Here is a 22,823-nt window from a genome sequence, read left to right as displayed (position 1 = left end):
AGAATTTTACATTTTAAAGACATCATCCAAAAATGTAATAAACTAAGAAATAATTGATTGACCACAAACACAGAAAATCATCTAAAGAGAAATTCCATTAAATATATACTATTAAATGTGTGCGTATGTGTGTGTATTAAAATGCATTATATGCAAAATGCATTGGATATTTTCAAATTAGTATTGAAAAGTAGTTAATTTGTCATTTACTAAAAGTTATATGACTTTTTAAAGACTGACTGTGATCTGTGGTAAGGAATTAAAAATAGGTAAAAAGTAGTTTAGCATAAAGTAATAATGCTGGTTCCTGGTTAAGGTTGACAAATAAGGCTGGACTAAACCATATAAACTCCTGATGTGCTTCACAGAAAGCAGGTCTACAATGGCAGTAAAAGAAGGCAATACTGTGGTACTTCGATATAAATCTATCTGTGCACAAATGCACACTTGTTTCTATCTATTTCCAGTTTCCAAATAAAATATAAAGATTTTAAATGTAACTGAGTCTAAACTCTCTAATACTTCTATTTTTCTCATTAATGTCAGTTTTAAAACACACCCCCTGAAAAATGGCCACGGAAAATGCTATCGTACAGGTCCAAAAAACATGTGCAATATCCAGAAAAACATGATATTATCATGGTACTATATCCTAAAGATCATGATATTATCGTAGTGACAAAACCAAAACAAAATCTGTTGCCATGGTGCATTTTCAAAAAACATGGTATTCTCTTGGAACCAAGTCCAATATAATATAGTATTACCATGGTAACATGTCACAGCAACACACAGTGAAGTGTATCACATAAACATAGGAATGAATGGAAACTTTCATATTACAGTAGAGATTCCAAACAAATGATGCAACCCCTAAAGTCTCATCTTTTATTTTTTTTATTTTTGCATGGCTGCCTGTCAGATCTAGAGAGCAGTGAACAGCTGAACACTCCCATTATAATCAGCGCTGATCTCTTACAGGACGTCTTTCTCCATTCTGTCAGGAGTGGGACTTCAGTGGGAGCTGTGCTGGAGACGTGTCAACAATGGCTGTAATGTTCACTTTGAGTGTTCGTTGTGTTTGACGTGACATGTTGATACCTGAGGATGCAGGACTGGACGTGTCAGCCATGTAACACCTGGCCCTCAGGTAACAGACCAGGCGATGACACGATCCCCTCCCTCTAAAACACGACCCTCGCTCTCAGCTGAAACAAATCTGTCTGGCTTAGGATCCACTACATTCCTCAGTAGACAAAACAATGGCGGTCTATTTGGAAACACTTCACTTGATGCCTGTATATTTAATGCATTGTAAATGTATGCTTAAAGCAATACAGGCCTTTTTAATGTTGTGAAAAGAAGCACACATTGGAACGCAAGCTTTTAAAAAGTGTACTTATTACAGAAATAAAACACTTTACAATGATACAATGACTTAAGTGTGAAGTAACTTTAATGTTTTCAAACTCTTAATTGCATGTCATTTAAATTACACAATTAAAAGAAAATGTATTATAGTTTAAATGTATTTTTAAATGCCATTAGATGAACTTAAGAGTGTTTTTTGACCCACTTTTCAGTAAGTCTTTATCTTTATTTCAACTTCTGTTGTCTTGTACTGATAAGAATTTATGCTAGCTAACATATTCTTTAATGTCATGCATTTAAATTGATTTGGAACTTAATGATTAAGTTACAATTTAGTACATTTAAGATGTACGGAGCCCTGCACGACATGCAAGAAAAAATAAATAAATCTTGCGCATGATTTACTAATTCGTTCCCTCGATGTACTAAAACATGCACACGATTACTATTTCGTTCCCTCGATTTTCTAAATTGTGCACACAATTTACAAATTCGTTCTCTCGATTTATAAGTCATGTGCACGCTTTAGCAAATTGAGGGAACAAATTTGTAAATCGTGCGCACAATTTATAAATCGAGGGAATGAAATAGTATATCGTGCACACGATTTAGCCTACTATTTTTCCTGCATGCCATGTACGGGGCTCCGCATTTAATTGTGATATCAAATAACACCCTTTAGCATGTAAGTCAACACATCAAAATAAGTGCACTTCTGCATGACAAAAGACGATTAAAACAAAGTTTTGAAATGTACTTTAAAATGAAACTTTCAATTTGACATCATTACAAAGAGAACTTTCTAAACGTATCATGAAAGTATACTCTCTTTAGGTGGCCTTTTATTTTATTAATATATTATTTGCAAGTACAGTTTTATTCTTTTAAGACTTGAAGCACACTAGAAGTGCACATTCAAAACAATTAAGCACACTTCACAAGGCTTGTCCGATCAACAGCATTGAAGCAGTTAAGGTTTTATGCATTGTTTCATAATGAAAACTGTACTGCATTAAAATAGCTATAATAGTCTACAATGCTTAACTATTCATGGCTTAACATTAAATGAGTAATGCGTTATTAACACATCAACAATTTACTGTAATCGTTATAGTGAATGTATTATACTCTTTAAGGGCCTACCCTGAGTATCTTCATGTATTCTATTCATGCAATAACTGTGACAATAATTACTCACTAGAAACATAATACAATATATATATTATGGCATTATGAATGCATTAGGAATACCTTTACAGTAAATGCATTATATAAACATGCTTCAAGTAATGTGATATAGTATGAGGGGAATCATTAAAACCATCCCAAGCCATATACAGCATGTCAAAAATTATCAGGTACATTGATTCAAAACAAGAAAGTCAAGAATGAAATGTTTTTACTTGTGGTCTGTTTTGTGTTTCACTAGGTATATTTGATTTATGTTTTCAGTAAACCTTTTTAGATATTGGTTGTGATTTTTTTCTTCAATAATAAGAATAATAGTTACATTTCATTAACTGTCAATTTATTACATATCAAGAATTTGTTGTACTACCTGTAATTTATGCTGCATTAAAAACACAAAATATTACAGTAAAGTACAGCATATGAATCTACCTTATGGATGCAATACAGTAAGAATCAAATCAATCAGTAAAAATCAATGTCACAATGAATATACTTGTATTTAGGGGTGAAATGTGCAATGAAATTTGTTCCTTTTGGGGTGAAATCTAACTTTTTTCATGAGGTTCACTTGTATCTTCAATATTTATGTGACATCAAAGGTATCTGAAGCTCAGTGACTGAAATAGGTCAGAGATTTCAGTATGAATCAGAACAGACTGACTCTCATTCACTTCAGGTTCAAAGCAGAGGCACAGACAATTGAACCTCAGTTTTACAGGAAGTAAGGAAGATGCATGGCCTCACAAAACGTCCGTTCGGACCCCGGCACCTCTTTAAATCTGCTACTGAAAGACACACAAAAGCCATTGTGTGCACAGCGCTGACAAGAAGCACAGTGTGAGTATGCAAATGTTTGTCCTTAATTTCCTTCCCTTCAACTAATATAAGACAAAAAGAGTGTCACCATCGATCAAAGGTGCAGATTATTTGCTTTCAGCTACGTTAAGCCATTTTTTATGAAGCAATAACAAAGACACATGGTTGATGTGAACATCCCCCGAGAACAAGCCTGCACACAACACAATGCTCTCAATACGCAATGTAACATGAGATCTGGCCAATCTGGCTGAACCAAACACACACAACATTCCAGTATCAGACAGCCAAAAGACCCTGGCTCATACTTGTTTCTCTTAACTGTTGTGTAGATGATGCAGGGCGAACAGCAGATGTGTAAGCTAATACCAGCTCGGTGACCGCCGATCGCTCAGAGTTGCTCAGCACTACACAGAGAGCATGACACAATAGAGCTTTTATTTCAGTTTCAACCGACCGGTTCGCATTGCAACCCGCAAGACGTCCTACATCACACAGTGTTTGGGCTGAGATTTCCAAAGGAAACAGGAGCATGACTGTGTCGCCCACACTGACAAACAAAATCTACTTTAAATGGAACCAAAGCAACTCCTTTGAATTATAACCATTGCACATAAACATCTGAAATGACACAGATAGCAGGGTGTTCCCTGCCTTAATACACTGGTTAGGTTTTAATTTATGGCTGTCTGATTCATGTTTAGCCTGAGGCACGGGTCAGTTTAACAGATGCAGATTAAATCAGGTTTCTCCTGTGAGTAAGCAGAGAACACCGTTTGGATGTTTATATAGAGGACACCTGTGATTATATTACCTAACTAATAAAATAAAATAAAATCAGGACACAGTTACGTTACTTGCAATGAATATGCAAGAAAAACCAGTGCATTACCGTACTGAGAATCCAATGAGAATAATCAGTGATATTTATAGAAATGATCAAAAACTCAAGTAAAACAAAATGCATTATTTTCATCAGAAAATACACATTGTGAAAAGAAGTATACTTAAGCATAATTAAAAAAAAAAAACTTATTATGGAAATAATATACTTTAAAAGTGTCCACTGAATGTAATGTTCTCAGTCATTTAGCTGCTTGTTAATTGCAATTAAATGAAAATGTATTATAGTTTACATTTATATTCAATCAAATTAACTGAAGTGTAAAGCATCTTTTGACTCACATTAAATACATCTTTATTATTAATTTCATAATTCCTCCTATCATCTTTGAAATTGGGATATTTTAGATGCATTTTAGTGTGTTAGTCAACATATCAAAACATGAAAAAGAGCTCTTCAACAAATTTTCTATAAATATATAAAAAATCTCATTGTACAGTAATGTGAAAAAAGAAATGCAACAAAAATATAATAAGCATATGCATTACAGTAACGAGAATCTAATAAGAATATTCATATAATAATAATAATAATAATAATAATAACATAAATTATTTTAAAAAAATCTAAAGCATAACTTACAAATGCATTATTTTCCTGAAAATTTGTGAGGGGAAATGTGATGAAATGTCAACTTGTTTACAATCAACCAAACCTTGTAAAAAGAGGTATACTTTAACATACTTTAAAAAAAATTAAATGTATTATGAAAATAATATACTTTAAAAAACTGAATGTAATGTTTTCAGACACTTAACTGCATGTTAATTGAATTAAAATGAAAGAGTACTATAATTTAAATTTATATTAAATGCAGTTAGCTGAACTTTAAAGTGTTTTTTGACCCACATATGTAGGACATAATTACTCTATTGTCCCTGAAATATGATTAATGTTTAACGTGCATTTTATTATGCTAGTCAACATATCAAAACATGTCATGAAAATTATTTCATAATGCAAAAAATAAAGGCCCTAATAAATAAATAAATTCTTAATAAAGCGTAAGTAAGCTTGAATTCTTAATACAATTTCATATTTCTTTTCTATTTTGGGGTGAAATGTGACCTGGACATGTTTTGATGAGATTAACCCACACAATGTCACATCCAATCACAGAAAGACAACAACAACAACCCCTCAAAACTTCATCCTGTCTTTCTTCTCCTCATTCTTTCTACCTGAGCACCCAAAAGAGAAGTGTTGGGTTTCAGAATACAAAACTCTCAGAGAAAAAAAGCCCAAGTGAAACTCTGAAACTAACTTCCCAATCTTTAATCCAGTTTCATGTCTGTGCAGGCATGTTAAATGTGCCAGACGACTGAAATCTCCTTCACGTCCTCATTAAATGTTAAAAAGAAAAAGTATTGTGAAGTCTCACGTTACCTTTGTGAACGGGGGTGTTGAGGGAACAGAAGCAGGTAGTTCAGAGTGTGATCTGGAGATGATGTGAGAGCGAGTAAAACACTTCTCCAGGCACCAGTTTTACAGCTCCGATCCACTTTCGTACAAAGAACATGCCTTTTTTCATTGCAGGCAAAAGCTTCAGGCACACAGCTCCACACTGAAGGTAAAGGAAGTTGTCATTTGAAAGCTCTTTGCACACAGTGGGTGTTCCTTTATGGAGCAACAGTTCTCCCTGCGTCGAAATAGGACAAGTAAGGGCAGAGGAGTCTTTGCACAGGTGGGCGGGATATGGCTAGAGCGTATAGGAAATGGCCCGTATTGTCTGCAAGTATTAGGATTGTTAAAGGAACTTTAGTTATTTTGTTGTTTAAATCAGTTTAAATTGAGATTGAAATGCTTTGAGTAGTATTTCAGTCCTTTACATTTAGGTTTTTGAACTCTGTCTTCATACACAATGGCATAATGATAGAGCAGAACAGTGATGCAACGTTTAAAATCCCGTCATTTTGTGTGTAGAGATGTGTTTCAAATACGTCAGGTAAATAAGTTAAAGGCAAATCAGTTACCCATTACACACATTAACAGATTAAATGCTGTTATGCAACCATGGTAATATGAATTTAATGACTAATCTCGCTCTCTGGGATTCTTTAATAGAAGCAACTAAATGGGCAGTGCACAACGGAGCAACTGTTCTTCGGTGTCTTGATGTTTCACGCTTTCTCCTGTGCATTCATAAATCAACACAAAAAGGGTTCAAAGTCCTTTCCATAAAACCATTTGATATTTTATTGCCCCACCACTGAATGAGCAAAGTGTGCCTATGCCTTGAAATAACTTGAGTTTACATCCACAACAGAATGTCTACTTCTTGTGCCACCTATCATCATAGGACCTAAATCATATGCTTGACTTCCCTTGAAATTGATTTCAGCTTCAATACTGTGAGTTGCAAAAGACATCCTGTTCGAAGTTGGAACGATTGCGTCACTTATCCACATTTAAGTGTTTCTATGTGTAATCGCATACAATATTTTCCACAAACGCCATTAATATTAAATCACATTGTCATCCTAGTTCAAATAACCACTTTTAAGTCATGAATTGCTTGCGTCACTGTATTATAAAAAGAATGCTTATAATATACTTTAAAAACATGCACTTTAGTATGAACTGAATGTAATGACACAAACTTTATCTAATTTGCAATTCAATAAAAAAGTATTCTAGTTTAAATTTCTATTAAATGCAATAAGCTGCGACTTTAGAATGCTTTCTGACCTACTTAAGTAGGACTTATGTACATCTTTATATGTACAGTAATATTATTGTCTTTGAAAAATGGTAAAAGTGTATTTCCATATGTACTGACAAGCACTAAAATATACTTTTTAATGTAATTTCTATTGAAATGTGTACTCATGTATTTAAACATATTTGTAATTACACATCTGTTATGATGAAGATACAATTTAGTAAATTTAAAATATATTAACAATGCAACATTGAATAACACACTTAGCGCATGTGCACTTTAGTATGTTAGTCAGCATCAAAATAAACATGATTTAAAATGTAATTTAAAGTCATTCAATAATTGTAATTATTACAAAGTGCACTTGTTAAAAATGTACTTTAGCGTGTTAAGAAACATGAAACATTCAAGTGTCTCTCTTTAAGTGCACTTAAGTGGCCTTTTTTATTTAATTAATATTATATTATCTACAAGTGGAGTTTTTAAAAAAACATACTTTAAAGAGTTGAAAAACCCAACAAGTGCGTATTCAATACAATTAGTTACACTTCATCTGCATACTATATAAAGTTAATATACTAGTTAACCACATTTTGAAAAATGCAATATTTTCATACTAGAGCTCCAGATGCAAATCCTGGCTGAAAACTATAAAGTGAGTTCTCTGCTACCACAACATCTATGCATTACTAAAAAACCATGGTGCATTGGTATTTACCAAGCAGACTCTTAATTAAATTATTCATTTCATCCTACCTCAGATGGCTGTACTGCAGCTTCATCTGCACTCAGGTCTCCTCAGCTGCCCTCTGCACAATCTCGCCTCTGCCTGCAAGAAGTCACATGAGCGTCTGAATGAGAAAGAAAGCCTTCCTATGCTCAAGTGTAAACATAGGAGTGCTTCCTTGACTGCCACTGTGAGTACACAGCCTTCCACAAGCATTTACAAAAACTGCTGTCTGACCTTATTATGGCCTTAGGAAAGGGCTGAATAAAGATGTTTAGTGTGTGTGTGTGTTTTGAATTTTAATGGTTTGGGTTGATCTCAGTGCATTAGAGTAACAAAAAAACAGGTTTTACAGCTTTGTAAAAGGAGATGACTTGTGAACAGCTAAACAGAGAGAACAAATGAGAGTAAAGTGGATAAAGAAGAATAATGCAACTAAAATATATGGATTCATAAATGGGTTTAATTTTGTAATGGCTCATTGACAATAGCCATATTTATTGTTGACAATGGCGGTGAATAGCTAAAACCACATCACTCATACAACTGTATTAAAGGCTTTAGGGGTACAACTGGGCAGTGCTCTCTGTACCTTCTAAAGGTACCATTTTTGCATATTTTTGTACTGACAGTGCAGTTTGAAGCTGCAATGCAAAGTGAAACTGCAATGCAACTCATTATATTATCACACTGCGGAAATTGTAACACAAAATCCTAATAAAATAATAAAATATATTTTTTTTATGAGAAATAATGTATGTGCTCTGCGTGAGCTTACTGTGCTAAAACAAAATTTCATCCAAGAAGTAGATGAATTTGTTTCTTTGTGGGAATGGATTTGGAGAAATAGCATTGCATCACTTGTTTACCAACGGATGCTCTGCAGTGAATGGGTGCCGTCAGAATGAGAGTCCAAACTGCTGATAAAAACATCACAATAATCCACAAGTAATCCACAGCACTCCAGTCCATCAGTTAACGTCTTTTGAAGTGAAAAGCTGCATGTTTGTAAGAAACAATTTCATAATTGTTATTATTGTTATAATTGTTTCATAATTTTCATAATAGTGTTCTTGTAGCTAAAGTGGTAGAGCATTGCATTAACAAGCGCAAGGTTGGGGGTTCGATTCCCTGGGAACACATGATAGGTAAAAATTGATAGCCTGAATGCACTGTAAGTCGCTTTGGATAAAAGCGTCTGCTAAATGCATAAATTTAATTTAATAATTAAGACATTATGTAACTTTTTAGCTTCTGGCTAAAATACAAGCCGATAATCCATAATTATGCTTCCTCCAGTGAAAAAAGAAAACATCTTCTGTTGTTCTCTAACATCAAAATCCACAACATATTTGTTTAGAACTGTTTTCACTTGTAAACAGTTCTCAGTCTGTGGATACATTTCGCTCCTGATTCGGACAAGACAACGTTTCACTGGAATAAGGCTCTTATGGATTTATTACAGCATATGTGACCCTGGACCACAAAAACAGTCTTAAGTTGCACAAGTATATTTGTAGCAATAGCCAACAACACATTGTATGGGTCAAAATTATAAATATATATATATATTATATATATATATATATATATATATATATTATATATATATATATATATATATATATATATATTTTTTTTTTTTTTTTTTTTTTTTTTATGCCAAAAATCATTAGGATATTAAGTAAAGATCATGTTCCTTGAAGATACTTTGTAAATTACCTATCCTGAATATATCAAAATTTAATTTTTGATTAGTAATATAGATTGTTAAGAACTTAATTTGGACAACTTTAAAGGTGTTTTTTTTATTTATTTATTTGTCCTCAGATTGCAGATTTTCAAATAGTTGTATCTCGCTCAAATATTGTCAAATCCAAACAAACCATAAATTAGTGGAACGCTTATTTATTCAGCTTCTCGATTAAAAAAAGTCCCTTATGACTGGTTTTGTGATCTAGGGTCACATATAGTTTTTGCTGCATAGCATACAGCAGTTTTTACTAATAGCCCTATTCCTATTCGCTCGTGACTGACAAACGTGTCGAAAGTATGGTCAGCTTTAAAAAGTTCAAAGCTTCAGATGGGTTTAATCAAGTTTTTGACCTCTAGTGAGTTCAAATTTTGCTCATATTTAATAGTAATGTATTATTTGAAAAGCAGGATGGCGAAATAAATAATAACAGTAACGTTAGCTACTACATATTAGGAACCAGTCACATAACCACACGATTTATATTGTAAAAGAAATGAATAAAGTAAAATTAATTTAAAAATTGACTAAATGGAATTACTGAAGACGTATGTTTTCAACCTCGCCAAAGTTTTAGATAGTATTTTCATTTAGGATCGTAACTACATTTTTCTCACCGTTTGAACGTTAGTAAATCATTTTCCAAATGTAATTATTCGCTTGCGTCCTCAAGTCGTAAGTAGTGTAGACTTGCTACTGACTGCAACAGCAAAACTGATCTCAAATCAGCAGAGCGGCTGTTTCCAACCGGCCAATGGAGGGCTCGTATGAGCATCACGTGACTAAACACGGAAGTGTTAGAAGCATGCACAGTTGGGAGACTGAGCTAGACCAGTAAACAGAATAATAAACGTAACAGATCCCCGTTTTTGTCACATGAGATAGATGGGTTGCTAGTAAATACACCGAGCAGAGCAATGCCTCTAGTTCCGGCGAACCAGCCGCAGCTGATGCGCTCGAGTCAGAAGGATGAGTTCTACCAGAACAACCTGACGAACAACGCCAATGAGCTCTTCCACACACTCGCGGGTAAATCACCCACAAACACACGTGAAAGCAGGAGTTTGACTTATTTAAAATGCATATTCTACACATTTATATTTTGCTTACATTTTTTCCCCTATATATTCTTGCCTAAAAAACTACTTATAACAGTCAACATGTCTTGCACCAAAACAGTCGTAATTTAGTATTTAGTACTTTTAAAATGTATTATTTCATTTTTAAACGACGCTTTCCCATCATTTTCAACTAAACGTCGTGTTTTGCTACCGTTCATGGAAATTACATTTAAGTAGCTGTGTCATTTGCACATAGACAGAGTAACATATATATATTGGGAAATTATACTGATATGATGTGACATATAATAAAATTACATTAAACTAATTACTAAAATTGAATATATATATATGAATTGAAAATATGATTATATATATATATATATATATATATATATATATATATATATATATATATATATTATAACTAATAGCAATTATAATATGTAACATTCACAATGAAAACCCTTAACTTGGAAATTTGTAAATGAATATTAGAAAGGTTTTTCTCTAAAAATAATAAATTCATAATATATATATATGAATGAAACAAAAATATTTTTATAAAAATTATATTATTTGAATGTTTCTGTTCCTGTGTTCCTCTGTGAAACCAGTTTGAGTAGAAAAACATACCGGTTAATAATGTTATTTTTAAAACTTTTTCTTTGCCAATAATAATAATAAAATACAGCATTTAATTTACTCAAAAAAAAAAAAAAAACTGGTAGATTTACCAAAGACCAAATGTATTAAACAAAAGGAAAAAAATAAAATAAAATTCCAATAAAAACATAATTTTTTTTTTCAATATATTTACAAACTTTTCAGCATGGATAAAAAGAAATGCTACTCCTATAAGCGTTTTGAGAGGAAAAACCATCCTAAATTAGCAGACTGTACGATGCATTTTATTATTACATTCAGAAATAATGTAGGCTTAAATAATGATAAATAAAAGCAAAATTACAAAAACAATTATGCTATTTTAGTTCCCTTCTCTCCACAACAAATCCTCTAAAGCTGTATTTAGGCTAAATATAAGCATCAAGCCAAAACAAATTAATTTTAAAACTAAACTGAAGCCTACCTCTCTCATTCTGCGTGAATCCAAATGTTTGCATATTCGCAAAGTATCTGGATGCTAACCTATTATTTATTATGTAAGCTTTAGGCTTTGTTCTTCACTCGCATTATCGACGTAAACCATCGTCCTTCACAGATACAGGCTATATCAGCAGTGAGGTACTACGGGGTACTTTTTAAATTAAGCAGTGTAGTTTTTTATGTTTCTAACAGGTGGTGATGTCAAATTAGCAAAAAATTGTTGTATGTGTGTGTGAGGCAGCGATGCGATCACTGCAACTGTTACTCTAATTTATGGCCATACCAACGCTGGTTTGTAGCGAAACATCATTCAAAACTGTAAAGCTTTTGTAAAATAAAGAAAAAGTTTTTTTTTTTTTTTTTTCATGAACTTAGGAGCGTGTTACAATTATCCAAAACTCAGCACAATTTTTTTTCTTTCGTTTTGTTAATGATTTCGATAATGTCGTAATCTGTTAATGAATTAAGTGCAATATATTTTGTGTATAGGCCAATATGTTCCATTCTGTGTAGCCTATATTGTTTTATTCTGTTTTCTCCGTTCACAGAAACGCTGCAGGTGCGTGATGTGGCCTTGTGTGAATCTAGGTTCTACACTGGTTTCAAACGAAAAGCTGCAAATTACCTGCCATTCATTTTCACTTAAATGTAGGCCTAATGCTTGGCAGTTCGTGACATATCCTCAGATAAACTCTAACACTGCCATTGTAACTCGTTGTCTCCATGCATTAATTAATAAACCATCGGTATCGGCCCTTTTCATACTATTTCCGATATGCCGATGGCTTTAAAATAAAAAAAAAAAATCTGCCGATAAATATACATCGGTGCATCCCTAATATTTATATATTTTGAATCCACACAGTATACATACTACATACTGCAAGAGTAGTATCCTATTCTGTATTTTTATTTTAAAAAGGGAAATCTTTAATAGAGCTGTTTGTTCAAAGATTTGTGCTGTTTTTATTTTTTTCTTGAGGTTCCAGACGCTGGCTTCAGTGGAGAAAGGAAATTGAATTACTGTCTGATCTGACATATTATGTCTTAACCACTTTATCTGGTGAGTTATTCTCTTGCATTGCAGCACTGCTGATGTGTTCCTCTTATGAGTGTTTGCTGAATTTGAGAGCCCTGTTCTGTGGTCCGTTTCATTCAGGCTATCAGACGCTGGGCGAGGAGTATGTCAGCATCATTCAGGTGGACCCCAGCAAGAGAAGAATCCCCTCGCGGATGCGCAGAACCGCGCTCATCTTCTTCCACACGTTTGTGCCTTATCTTTTAGACAAGGTCTTGATCTGCATTGAGAATGAGCTGGAAGCAGAAGCACCTCAGACGAGCAGGACCTGGGGGCCGGTGTCACATGTGCGGCTGTGGATTCAGAGAGCAGTAGGGATGCTGACGGAGTCTCAGAGGAAGGCTCTGGTTCCGCTCGTATTTGCCCTGCAGCAGGGGATCACACTGCTGAACAGACTACATGTGGCTGTCTTTTACATCACCGGAGCCTTTTACCACATCGGCAAAAGAGCTGCAGGTGTTAGTTATGTAAGTATTTGTTCTGTAATTATTATAAAGTCAATATTGTGGGAATAAAATCCTTAATGTTGTATTAATAAAGCACGGTAGTACAGTAGGGGTTTATGTTACATCCCTTACAAAAAAAAAAAAAAAAAGTATTGTATGAAAGCAAAGTACCATGGTACTAAAGTATACAGATTTTTTGTAATATTATACATGTCTTTACTGTCACTTTTGAACCATTTAATGCATCCTTGCTGAATAAACGTATGCATGTTTCTCTGGGGAAAAAAAAAATACTGACCCCAAACTTTTGAACAATAGTGTACATGACATTACTGTGTGAGCTACTGTGTTTTCTTTAGCTGAGAGTGGGAAATGTGTCTGGCGATGACCCGCGGATCAGTAACAGTTACCGTCTGCTGGGGGCCCTGTCCCTGCTGCAGCTGGGCATCACTCTCACACTGCAGTTTAACAACCTCAGGCAGAGACAGAGAGCTCGACACCAGTGGAAGCAGCACAGAAACCTGCTCCCCAGGTACTGCTCTATACAGTCAGGGCCTACATTTGACAAAGCTTTCCAAAAACACACTTTTTAATAGAAAAAGATAGTGCCCTTAGGCTCGTTCCTTCCACTGCGATTTCTCTCAGTTTTCTTGTGGGTCCAGTAATTTAACTTTTTCGTAATTGAACATTCAGCTGTATAAATTTATATATAAGTATATATATATATATATATATATATATATATATATATTAGTCCCACAAGATAAAAATGAATATAATTAATATTGTCATTATTTAAAATGCTGTAAATCTTTAAACATTTGTTTGTCTCACATGGACCTGCTGCATTGTTATTTGATTTATTTTTTTTTTTTTTTTTGGAGCCAAATCTCAAAATTGTCCTGTTGTCTCAGGCATGGTTCAATAAATTGCAACTTTTATAAACTAAAAAGAAAAGCGAAATAATGTTAATAAATACCTCCAGCATAATTGTACAAGTGTCTGTTTTAGTAAATGACAAATAATTTTTTTTTCATCCATGTATTTCTGAAAGCGTAGGAAATGTATACATTTTGTCTCTGAAAGCCAGGTCCTCTGGTGTGACACCAAATCCTGATTTTAATTCGGCCAATTCCAGAGAAAACAGTTAGTTGAAGGACTCCATTCATGATCATGTTACTGAAGCCCCCTGTGAAGTTTCAAAGATTTTAGTTTCAAATATTTAACTTTTTTGGAACCGCTACAGAAGTATGTTGTCTTGTCCTTTGGTGTGACACCCCTAAATTATATATATTTTTAATTAAAAACTGTATGTTAAACAACTTAATCATGGAAATATATGCAACTGTGTCTTGCTAACCACTAATGACAGGTTAGCTCTGAATAGCAAGCTCATTCATTGACGGCAGAGGCTATTTACACTAAGTGCAAATAGCGATAGATTCTATTTACACTGTTAAAATAGCAGGATTTTCTGCTATTTATACTACTTATTGCAAATAGTGGCAATTATCTGTACCTCAGTATTGTAGTACATTATAAAACAGTATGCAATATCAACGTATTGAGTGTAGGTTATAATTTTAATTCAAATTATTAAATGGATGCCACCTACTTAGGACAATAAAACCCTCCCTACACCTTCCCTAACCCTACCCGATACTTTATTTTCAACTTTTTGATTATTTCCTTATTTTTTATTGAAAATAAATGCCTTTACGATGAGATATGAGATTTGAAAAGGAGGGAAAAAAAGTTTGGTAAAAGGTGGATTCGAACCCGAGTCAATCGCATCAAAAACACTACTCTACATGCTTTACGCATCCATCTACGCCACTGAAGCTGACGTCTAATAGCCGTTTGTTATAGTGTTGACTAGCCCTATAGCACGTTTGTGGGTGGAGTTAGTGTAAATAGCCTCTGCCAGTTTGCACTTAGTGTAAATAGACACTCCGTTAATTGACTCAAAAGGCTGAAACGTCCTGTAGTGTGACAGATAATGTCCACCGGTGTGACCCTGTACTGTCACACCACAGGACAAGGTCTCTTTAAGAAGCATTTTAAATAATTAAATAAGATTTGTTTAACTCCTTTGTATCATTTTTTAAATAATTTTCAGTGTTCTTAAATGCAATAATTATATTATAAACTATTTTCTGATGCTTTTTTTTTGCAGAAAACTTGTACTGTTATAAAGTGTCATGAAAATAAGTATAAAACGTGATACTGTTTTTGAGACGGAAAGAATTGAGGGAGAGAAATTAGTGGAAGAGAGTTATTTACACTAACTCCACCCACGAGCGTGTGGTTGGACTGGACAACATTACAAAAGAAGGCTGCTGATCGATGGCTTTAGGGGCGTAGATTATAAAGTGCATACTGTATTCTGACATGAGCGACCCGAGTTAGAATCTGCCTTGTGCCGAACTCATTCTTCTCCCTTTTTGCATCTCTTACCACATGGGAAAGGCATATATTTTCAATAAAAATTTAGAAAATAATCAAAAGTTGAAAATAAAATATCGGGTAGTGTTAGGGTTAGGGCTGCAGAAGCTTTTGGCTTCTCTCCTGAGGCCACAAGAGGGCACATCGAGCAAAATATTACTAATGCACGTTTCTTCAAAGCAGTAAAATACAACTATCTTTGAAAAAAGTGCATAATGTTTAAATGAATGTTTATAAACCATATATAATTAATTTAGTTGCTTAAACAATTAAAAACAAAACAGCATTGTGTATGTATGTATAGTTTAATGCAAAGGCCCGAAAAACAATCACAAAGAGTACTTTTTTCATTTAAAACATGAGAAGCAGTGGGATTGGGACAAATCACTATTAAGTCTCAAGATATGTTTTTTGAAAGTTGAACTTAGATTCATTTTACATGGCCTTCTAAACACGCGGGTCTCTTGTGCGAGACACGAGTGCAACGGGGATAGATATCCCTCTCTAGAGAATGCGATAAATATGCGTTCTTTGTGAATGGCTTGGTTTCAGTTTTGACGTAAACAGCATCATCTCTGCATCGATGTTCTCTTTTTCCGCAATATTTTGAATTAACAGTGTAGCAGCGCCACATCTAGTGGGTTCAGCTGGACAGGATAAGAAAAGCATTACAATGCAATGACATTTACATCGTCATCACATCTTGTGTGCCACTGATAAAGCAGCCTGACGCACATCTAAGATTCAAATGCAATGTTTTTGCATTTGAATTTGGATTTTTATTGTAAATTCAACGAACATTCGAAAAGAACATTTTGACAGCCCTAGTTAGGGTAGGCTTTATTTTCCCAATGAGGCATCCATTTAGTAATTATAATAAAAATGATAATTTACACTCAATACATTATTATTGCATACTACAATATTGAGGTGCAGATAATTGCCACTATTTGCAATAAGTAGTATAAATGGCAGAAAATAGTGGTATTTTTACATAGTGTAAATAGAATATAGCACTATTTGCACTTAGTGTATATGGCATCTTGTGCAATTCACACTTTTCACACAATTTGCCACTGCTTTTATTTATATGTATATTTATTCATTTTTGTGGGACAAAAAAAAAAAAAATCAGAGAGAGGACCCTTAATTACTGTGTCATAAGTAGGTTTATAAACAAAAATATATTGCAACCTTTTATTTATATATAACCTTATATATATATATATATATATATATATATATATATATATATATATATATATGTGTGTGGTGTGTGTGTGTGTGTATGTATATATATATATATATATATATATATATATATATATATATATATATATATATATATATATATATATATATATATATATATATATATATAATGTGCTCCTGTAGCTCAAGTACTTTGTCAAAATTTTGAGTTATTAAAGTACAAATTGTATAATTATTTGTAGAAAAAAGGTATAAATATGTTGAGAAAGTTTTCTTCTTTTTTTTTTGGATTAGTTTTGTGGCAATACTTGTGACATCATTATGAGGGGAGGTTTCATAATCCTCTGGATTTATCGTCTATTATTCAGCGTTCTCTGTTTTTTCCTTTCAGTCATCAGGCCAGTCAGTCGTCGTCTCGTTCCTCGCGCTGTATCTTGTGTTTGGAGGAGCGCAGGAACACCAGCAGCACTCCCTGTGGTCATCTCTTCTGCTGGGAGTGCATTACTGAGTGGTGCAATACCAAGGCAAGACTTTCATAAAACCTGATGCAGTGGTGTAAAGTTCAGCAGTACTGATGTCTGATCAGTCGTTTTCTTTGTTGCTCTTATTGTAGACCGAATGCCCGCTGTGTCGAGAGAAGTTCCAGCCTCACAGATTGGTTTACCTGAGAAACTACAAGTAGACCGTGGCAGAACTGATCTCTGTTTGCGTTAATGTTTAACGATCGCATGACAATACAAATTTCTTCCTGTAATTGGTTTTGTAATTTAATTTGTTGATTATGCAGATTATTTAATGGTAATAGTAACATTAATCAAATAAAGTAAGATTGTTTTATTTTTACATAAATTGGTGTTTGTATTGCTTCACACATCTCTATAATATTGTCTCTAGTCTCCTTGAATGTAAGTCTGTATTGTTTTGTTTTATCATATTTTTAGGTAAAAATCTTGGTGTGTTCACACCAAACACGACGCGATGCCCACCGCGTCCCTCGCTCTAGATTACTCACGGGATGTTTTTTACGTCACTCGCGCTATGTTTTTATTCACGCAAGTGAGGCGAAAAACATCCGCGAGTATAACCATGGTGAGGATAAATACAATCGCTGCTTTGTACCTGTTGAGGAAGTCTAAAAAACGCCGGAAAGTAATTACAAGTAATTACAACAAACTAATTACAGAGGCGCACAACTCTGTGAAGTTGTATCATAGATTTCTGGGTGCCTGAAAACAGCTACAATAATGCGCTCCTCAATTTTCGAATATCTCGCGTATGACAGGAAACGTGTCGCGCATTTCGTGCCATTAACGTCACCAGGTGCAAATTCACCTCTATTCACGTCTTTGCATTGACTTTGTATGTAATCTACTCGCACAAATAATTGAATTCGCGTTTGGTGTGAATACACCATAGAGACTTTAGAATAGGAAACACATACTCATTATTAAGTTTTCCCTTCATAAACATAATTTGCTGCTTAATAGTTAATAGGGCAGTTGTTGAGTTTGGGTATGGGGTAGTGTAAGGGAACTACAATATGCTCATGCGGAATAAGGCATTAATATATGCTTTGTAATACTAATAAGCAGCCAATATGCTAGTGATATGCATGCTAATAAGCTGCTACTTAATAGTGAGAATCGGTCCTTAAAATAAAGTGTTACCAAAATCTTAAAGGGATACTCCACCCCAAAATGAAAATGTTGAAGCAACAGGAACACATTTTGTAAGCAAAGCACTGCTGTTTTCTTTCAAATCAAAGCTAAATACACGTAGAAACAGCACATCCTTGTGGCGCGGATGATACAGAAGAGCATATGCAGCATACGGTAATAATGAGAGACACAGAGGAGACCGTTGACAAAGGAATTGTTGAATAAAGTCGTTATTTTTGTTTTCTTCGCTTACAAAAAGTGTTCCCATCACTTCATATAACCCAGATTGCACATCTGATGGCAGATGGAGTATTCTGACGATGACTTTCATACTTTTTCTGGACCTTGACACTGTTATTTACTTGGCAGTCTATGGGACACTCACAGGCCTCCCGGTTTTCATCCAAAATATCTTAAATTGTGTTCCGAAGATGAACAAAGCTTTTACGGGTTTGGAACAAAATGGGGGTAAGTGACTGATGACAAATTTTCATTTTGGGGTGGAGTATCCCTTTAAGTCTGATCACAGTTAAAAAGTAACGATCATCATAATTGACACTGCATTATCTAAATGTAGGAATACAAATGTTTTTTTTCACTTGACATTTAAATTATTATATCTTCAATTGAATCATTTGCGGTGGATAATTGGGCATTTGCATGCATGCTTTATATTTTATTAAGCTGATAGAATGAGACCTGTTTTTTTTATTTTTTAAATGATACCTAAGAGGTTCGTATTGAGACGGCAAAATATGACTAACAAGCAACATGTTGTAGCCTGAGGAAAACACAGACAAGCCTCCATATGCTCCAAAAAAAACAGTACAACCTCATACAAGAGCTCCCCGCTGAGCAGACTTCCCTGCATGCTTGCGTTTGTTTCTGAGCCCTTCATTCAGCAAACAATCTTCAAGAGAGAAACAGACTACACTTTTGATCTTACCCACCACACCATGTGGAACAAGAGCATTTATTCTGCTTCAGACACTGCAAGTGGCTCAACAAATGCCAAGAGAGATACGAGACCAAGTGATGCTACAGCCCTCAGATCTTGTAATACGGCCGCCGAGCGCAAGTGTGTGCAATGGAAAACCCCAGAGAGGCATTTTACTGAGGATTCCTCATTATCCTCAATTTCAAAGAGAGACAGCCAGCCGACCTGCTTTAATTCTGCAGACATTGCTTAGAAAGCCCACAGGAAGCACTCGCAAGATGAAAGGCTTTCGTCCTCTACCTTTCATGAGCTTCTCGAGTCCTCGTGGAAGTCTGCAAACTTGCACAGCTCGATGCTACACTTTAACACAAATGAACATGTTGTCTCTTTTGTTGAGCTTCAGACTCCCAACGCATCTGTATCCACCTCAGGTTTCCTCTCTCGCTGTACCTGTTGTTTCTGAAGGCGAAAGGTACAGCAGCTACTTTCCAAGAGGTATCAAAAGACAACCAAGAAAAGAGCCGTTTCGGTGCTGTAATACAAGATTGGGCTCTAGTTACATCCCCAACATTTCTATACACAGCAAATCATCAAATGAATCGGGGGAAAATTAAGATTTTGTCAGAGACATGAGGCCTGATGGCAACAAATGGGCTTTTAACAGGCCTCCAGAGATTTACACTGACCACATGCAAACAACACAAAGAGTTTCTCTTGGGACTGGCGGGAAGTAGAATTCAACAAGTGTGTATTAATGGGCAATACTTTGTCTCATCAACAACATTCTCACCTTGTGTGAAGTGTAAAGCCATGACTGCAACAGAAGCTCAGGTATGTTGACTTCCAAAATCCCATAGTAAATAAATCCAAAATCAACCAGTCCAAATAGGAATTTCCGTAAGTATTTGAACAAATAAAAACTAGACTGTTTAAACAAGTTTCTAACAGACATAAAATGATTAATGAACATTGAAAAACCCACTTTGCAATTTCCTCATAGTTAATAATAGGTATGTTTTTGGAGATTTGCAAAAGATAGTAGAGCAAGCCTTACCTTTTTCCCAATGAGCCTAGATTGAAAATTCCACAAAACACAAAAATCTAATCTAGAAAAAAAGGATGAATCAAATTGTATTTCTTGAGGTGAAATAATTTCATAAATATAAAATTATATATATAAGTTTATCTTAGTTTAGTTATGGAAAGGATTTAAAAACATACAGAAAAATACAGTGTATTTCCTGAAGATAACGGTTCTCAACCTTTTTGCCCCCAAGGCCCCCCTTCAGGGCCCCCACACAAGACTTTTTGACCTCAGAAAAGCATAAAAGTGATTCAAAACAGCTTTTGCTTTTGTAGTCAATTCCCATTCATAGCAAACATATGAGAGTGGAGTAACATATGGGTGTCCACAGTCGGAATGGGGTGAAGGGTACCGCACCAGTGTCAAGATGTAGCACCTGTAAAGGGATCAATTATTGTTATTATTTATGTATAATATATATATATATATATATATATATATATATATATATATATATATATATATATATATATATATATATATATATATATATATATATATTTTTTTTTTTTTTTTTTTTTCTGAGCGTTAATGGTTTCTATGATCTATTTAGTCTTATGATGTTTTTGGGAAACACAGCCATGGCGAGTTTAAATTTGTAGACACCAGTATCGTCATTAGAGGTTGGGCTGATTTGATTTGGGCTATAAAGGCAAACACCCAGAACACACTACCAATCACATATTAGAGATAATAAAAACTGTCCACAATACCCTAGTAAATGCATTACAAGGCTAAAGCAACCCTCCAGAACAGCCTTAGATTGTGAAAGTGATTTTTGTGCAGAAATGTGGTTTAAAAATCTAGTTTTTAGCAAGTGAGAATGCAAATTGGAGATTACCAGTAGGATGCAGTATATACTTATACCACATTATTTGATTCCTGTACACCTCTCTGCACAGATGCACCCTGAACTCCTGAAACTGCTATGTTCAGAAGAAAAAGATAACATGATTGAGTGCCCAAGCCCAATGGATGCATTCCAGGCGAATGTTAGCAGGTAGATGGAGGTCAAGCAAAAAACAAGCCTGTTTCAGACAGGAATGGCCCCTACACAGACAGCTCTGCGCCGGAGGCTCATTCACGGCTGATGTGAGGGGAATCTTCTGAGGTGAGAGACTGGAAGTGATGGCTGCAGTGCGGTAACCTTCAGGAAGGGGAGAGATGTCTCAGACAGGACGCAGGACACGAGGAGATGTCTGGAGAGAGTGCGCCTCCTGCAGGAGAAGGGTAGAATGCAGGCTGCGTTTGCCATTTTGGAGAATCCAGGAGAATTCACAAAGAGCTCAACTCTCAGTATGTCAGCTTGGTTTCCTTTGCTTCGTTTGCATTGAGGCTGTTACACTCAAATTAGATGTTATATGCAAATAAAGTACTAAAACTTTTTTTTTCTCAAATGATTTCAACTATTTTATTTATTTTCCCAAAAAGCATTAGTAAAAATGGTGTTCAACAACATTAGAAGGTTGAACTAATTGTTGATTTTTATTCACGTTATATGAGGTCTGAAATGTTTTAGAATACTGTAACCCAAAATTGGCATTTTATATATATATATATATATATATATTATATATATATATATATATATATATATATATATATATATATATATATATATATATATATATATATATATATGTATATATATATATATATATATATATATATATATAATACTGTATATATATGTATATATATATATATATATATATATATATATATATTATATATACTAATATATATATATATATATATATATATATATATATATATATTAATTTTTATTCTAGAATTGATGGTTAGCAGATTTACTTACACACACACACACACACACACACACACACACATATATATATATATATATAGAAAATGCCCCTAATTCAAAACAAAACTACAAACATATAATCATAAAGACGAACATTACAATAAAAAGTCATAATTTGTTTATTTTGAATAACATTTTCTATAAAATTAAAACGTATGGGTTAAATGGATAAGCTTGTCTAATAGTCAACATTGCACTTTCAAAAAAAAAAAAAACTATTTTTTATGATGGGTAGGAAATCATGTGTTAACATTTGAATGGAAAACACACAGCTAAATGTTACATTTGCACTCATTTAAATAATTATTCAGTCTTGTGTTTTTTAATAACCTTGAACTGCTTACTGATCCAAAAACCAAACATTTGCTCTTCTTGGCCTGAATTGGACAGAAATATATAAGAAGCCTAATAATCTTTATGAAGTATGTGTTACGGCTTGTTGGCTGTCTACAGTTTTTGTACTGATGTGAACCATACATCTCCCCTTTATTCTTCTACAGCATTTATTTATTATTCATGTTCATTAAACATTCACTTCATGAT

General features: G+C 34.1%; 2 protein-coding genes across 4 annotated transcripts in view; one reads left to right on the top strand and one right to left on the bottom strand.

Moving 5' to 3' along the window:
* LOC109094638 (1-phosphatidylinositol 4,5-bisphosphate phosphodiesterase eta-2-like) overlaps nt 1–7,724 on the bottom strand; it is a 114,860-nt gene extending 107,136 nt beyond the window's left edge. For 2 of the 3 annotated variants that reach the window (XM_042730309.1, XM_042730310.1), the window contains exon 1: nt 5,669–5,933. The gene's annotated coding sequence lies outside the window, so the exon portion shown is untranslated. Of the gene's footprint in view, nt 1–5,668; nt 5,934–7,700 lie in introns of those variants that run through there. The other variant, XM_042730311.1, reaches the window with a different exon arrangement.
* A 2,467-nt stretch (nt 7,725–10,191) lies between these two features.
* Nucleotides 10,192–17,622, top strand: LOC109099632 (peroxisome biogenesis factor 10-like). Its single transcript, XM_019113151.2, has 6 exons — nt 10,192–10,453; nt 12,575–12,655; nt 12,752–13,137; nt 13,476–13,648; nt 17,165–17,297; nt 17,387–17,622. The coding sequence occupies exons 1-6, from the start codon at nt 10,342–10,344 to the stop codon at nt 17,453–17,455; spliced, it is 954 nt and encodes a 317-aa protein (XP_018968696.1). The 5' UTR covers nt 10,192–10,341; the 3' UTR covers nt 17,456–17,622.
* The last annotated feature ends 5,201 nt before the right edge of the window (nt 17,623–22,823 follow it).

This window comes from Cyprinus carpio, chromosome B8 (genome assembly GCF_018340385.1).
Source record: "Cyprinus carpio isolate SPL01 chromosome B8, ASM1834038v1, whole genome shotgun sequence".
NCBI lineage: Eukaryota > Metazoa > Chordata > Actinopteri > Cypriniformes > Cyprinidae > Cyprinus > Cyprinus carpio.
The sequence above is the reverse complement of the archived record's forward strand: the minus strand, read 5'-3'. Positions and strand labels throughout refer to the sequence as shown.

Bases quoted from the DNA above. Each gene is read 5' to 3' on its own strand.
- LOC109099632 (XM_019113151.2), top strand. From the start codon at position 10,342: ATGCCTCTAGTTCCGGCGAACCAGCCGCAGCTGATGCGCTCGAGTCAG. The intron at 12,656-12,751 runs GTGAGTTATTCT...CGTTTCATTCAG, and splicing joins TGTCTTAACCACTTTATCTG to GCTATCAGACGCTGGGCGAG. The intron at 17,298-17,386 runs GCAAGACTTTCA...CTCTTATTGTAG, and splicing joins CTGAGTGGTGCAATACCAAG to ACCGAATGCCCGCTGTGTCG.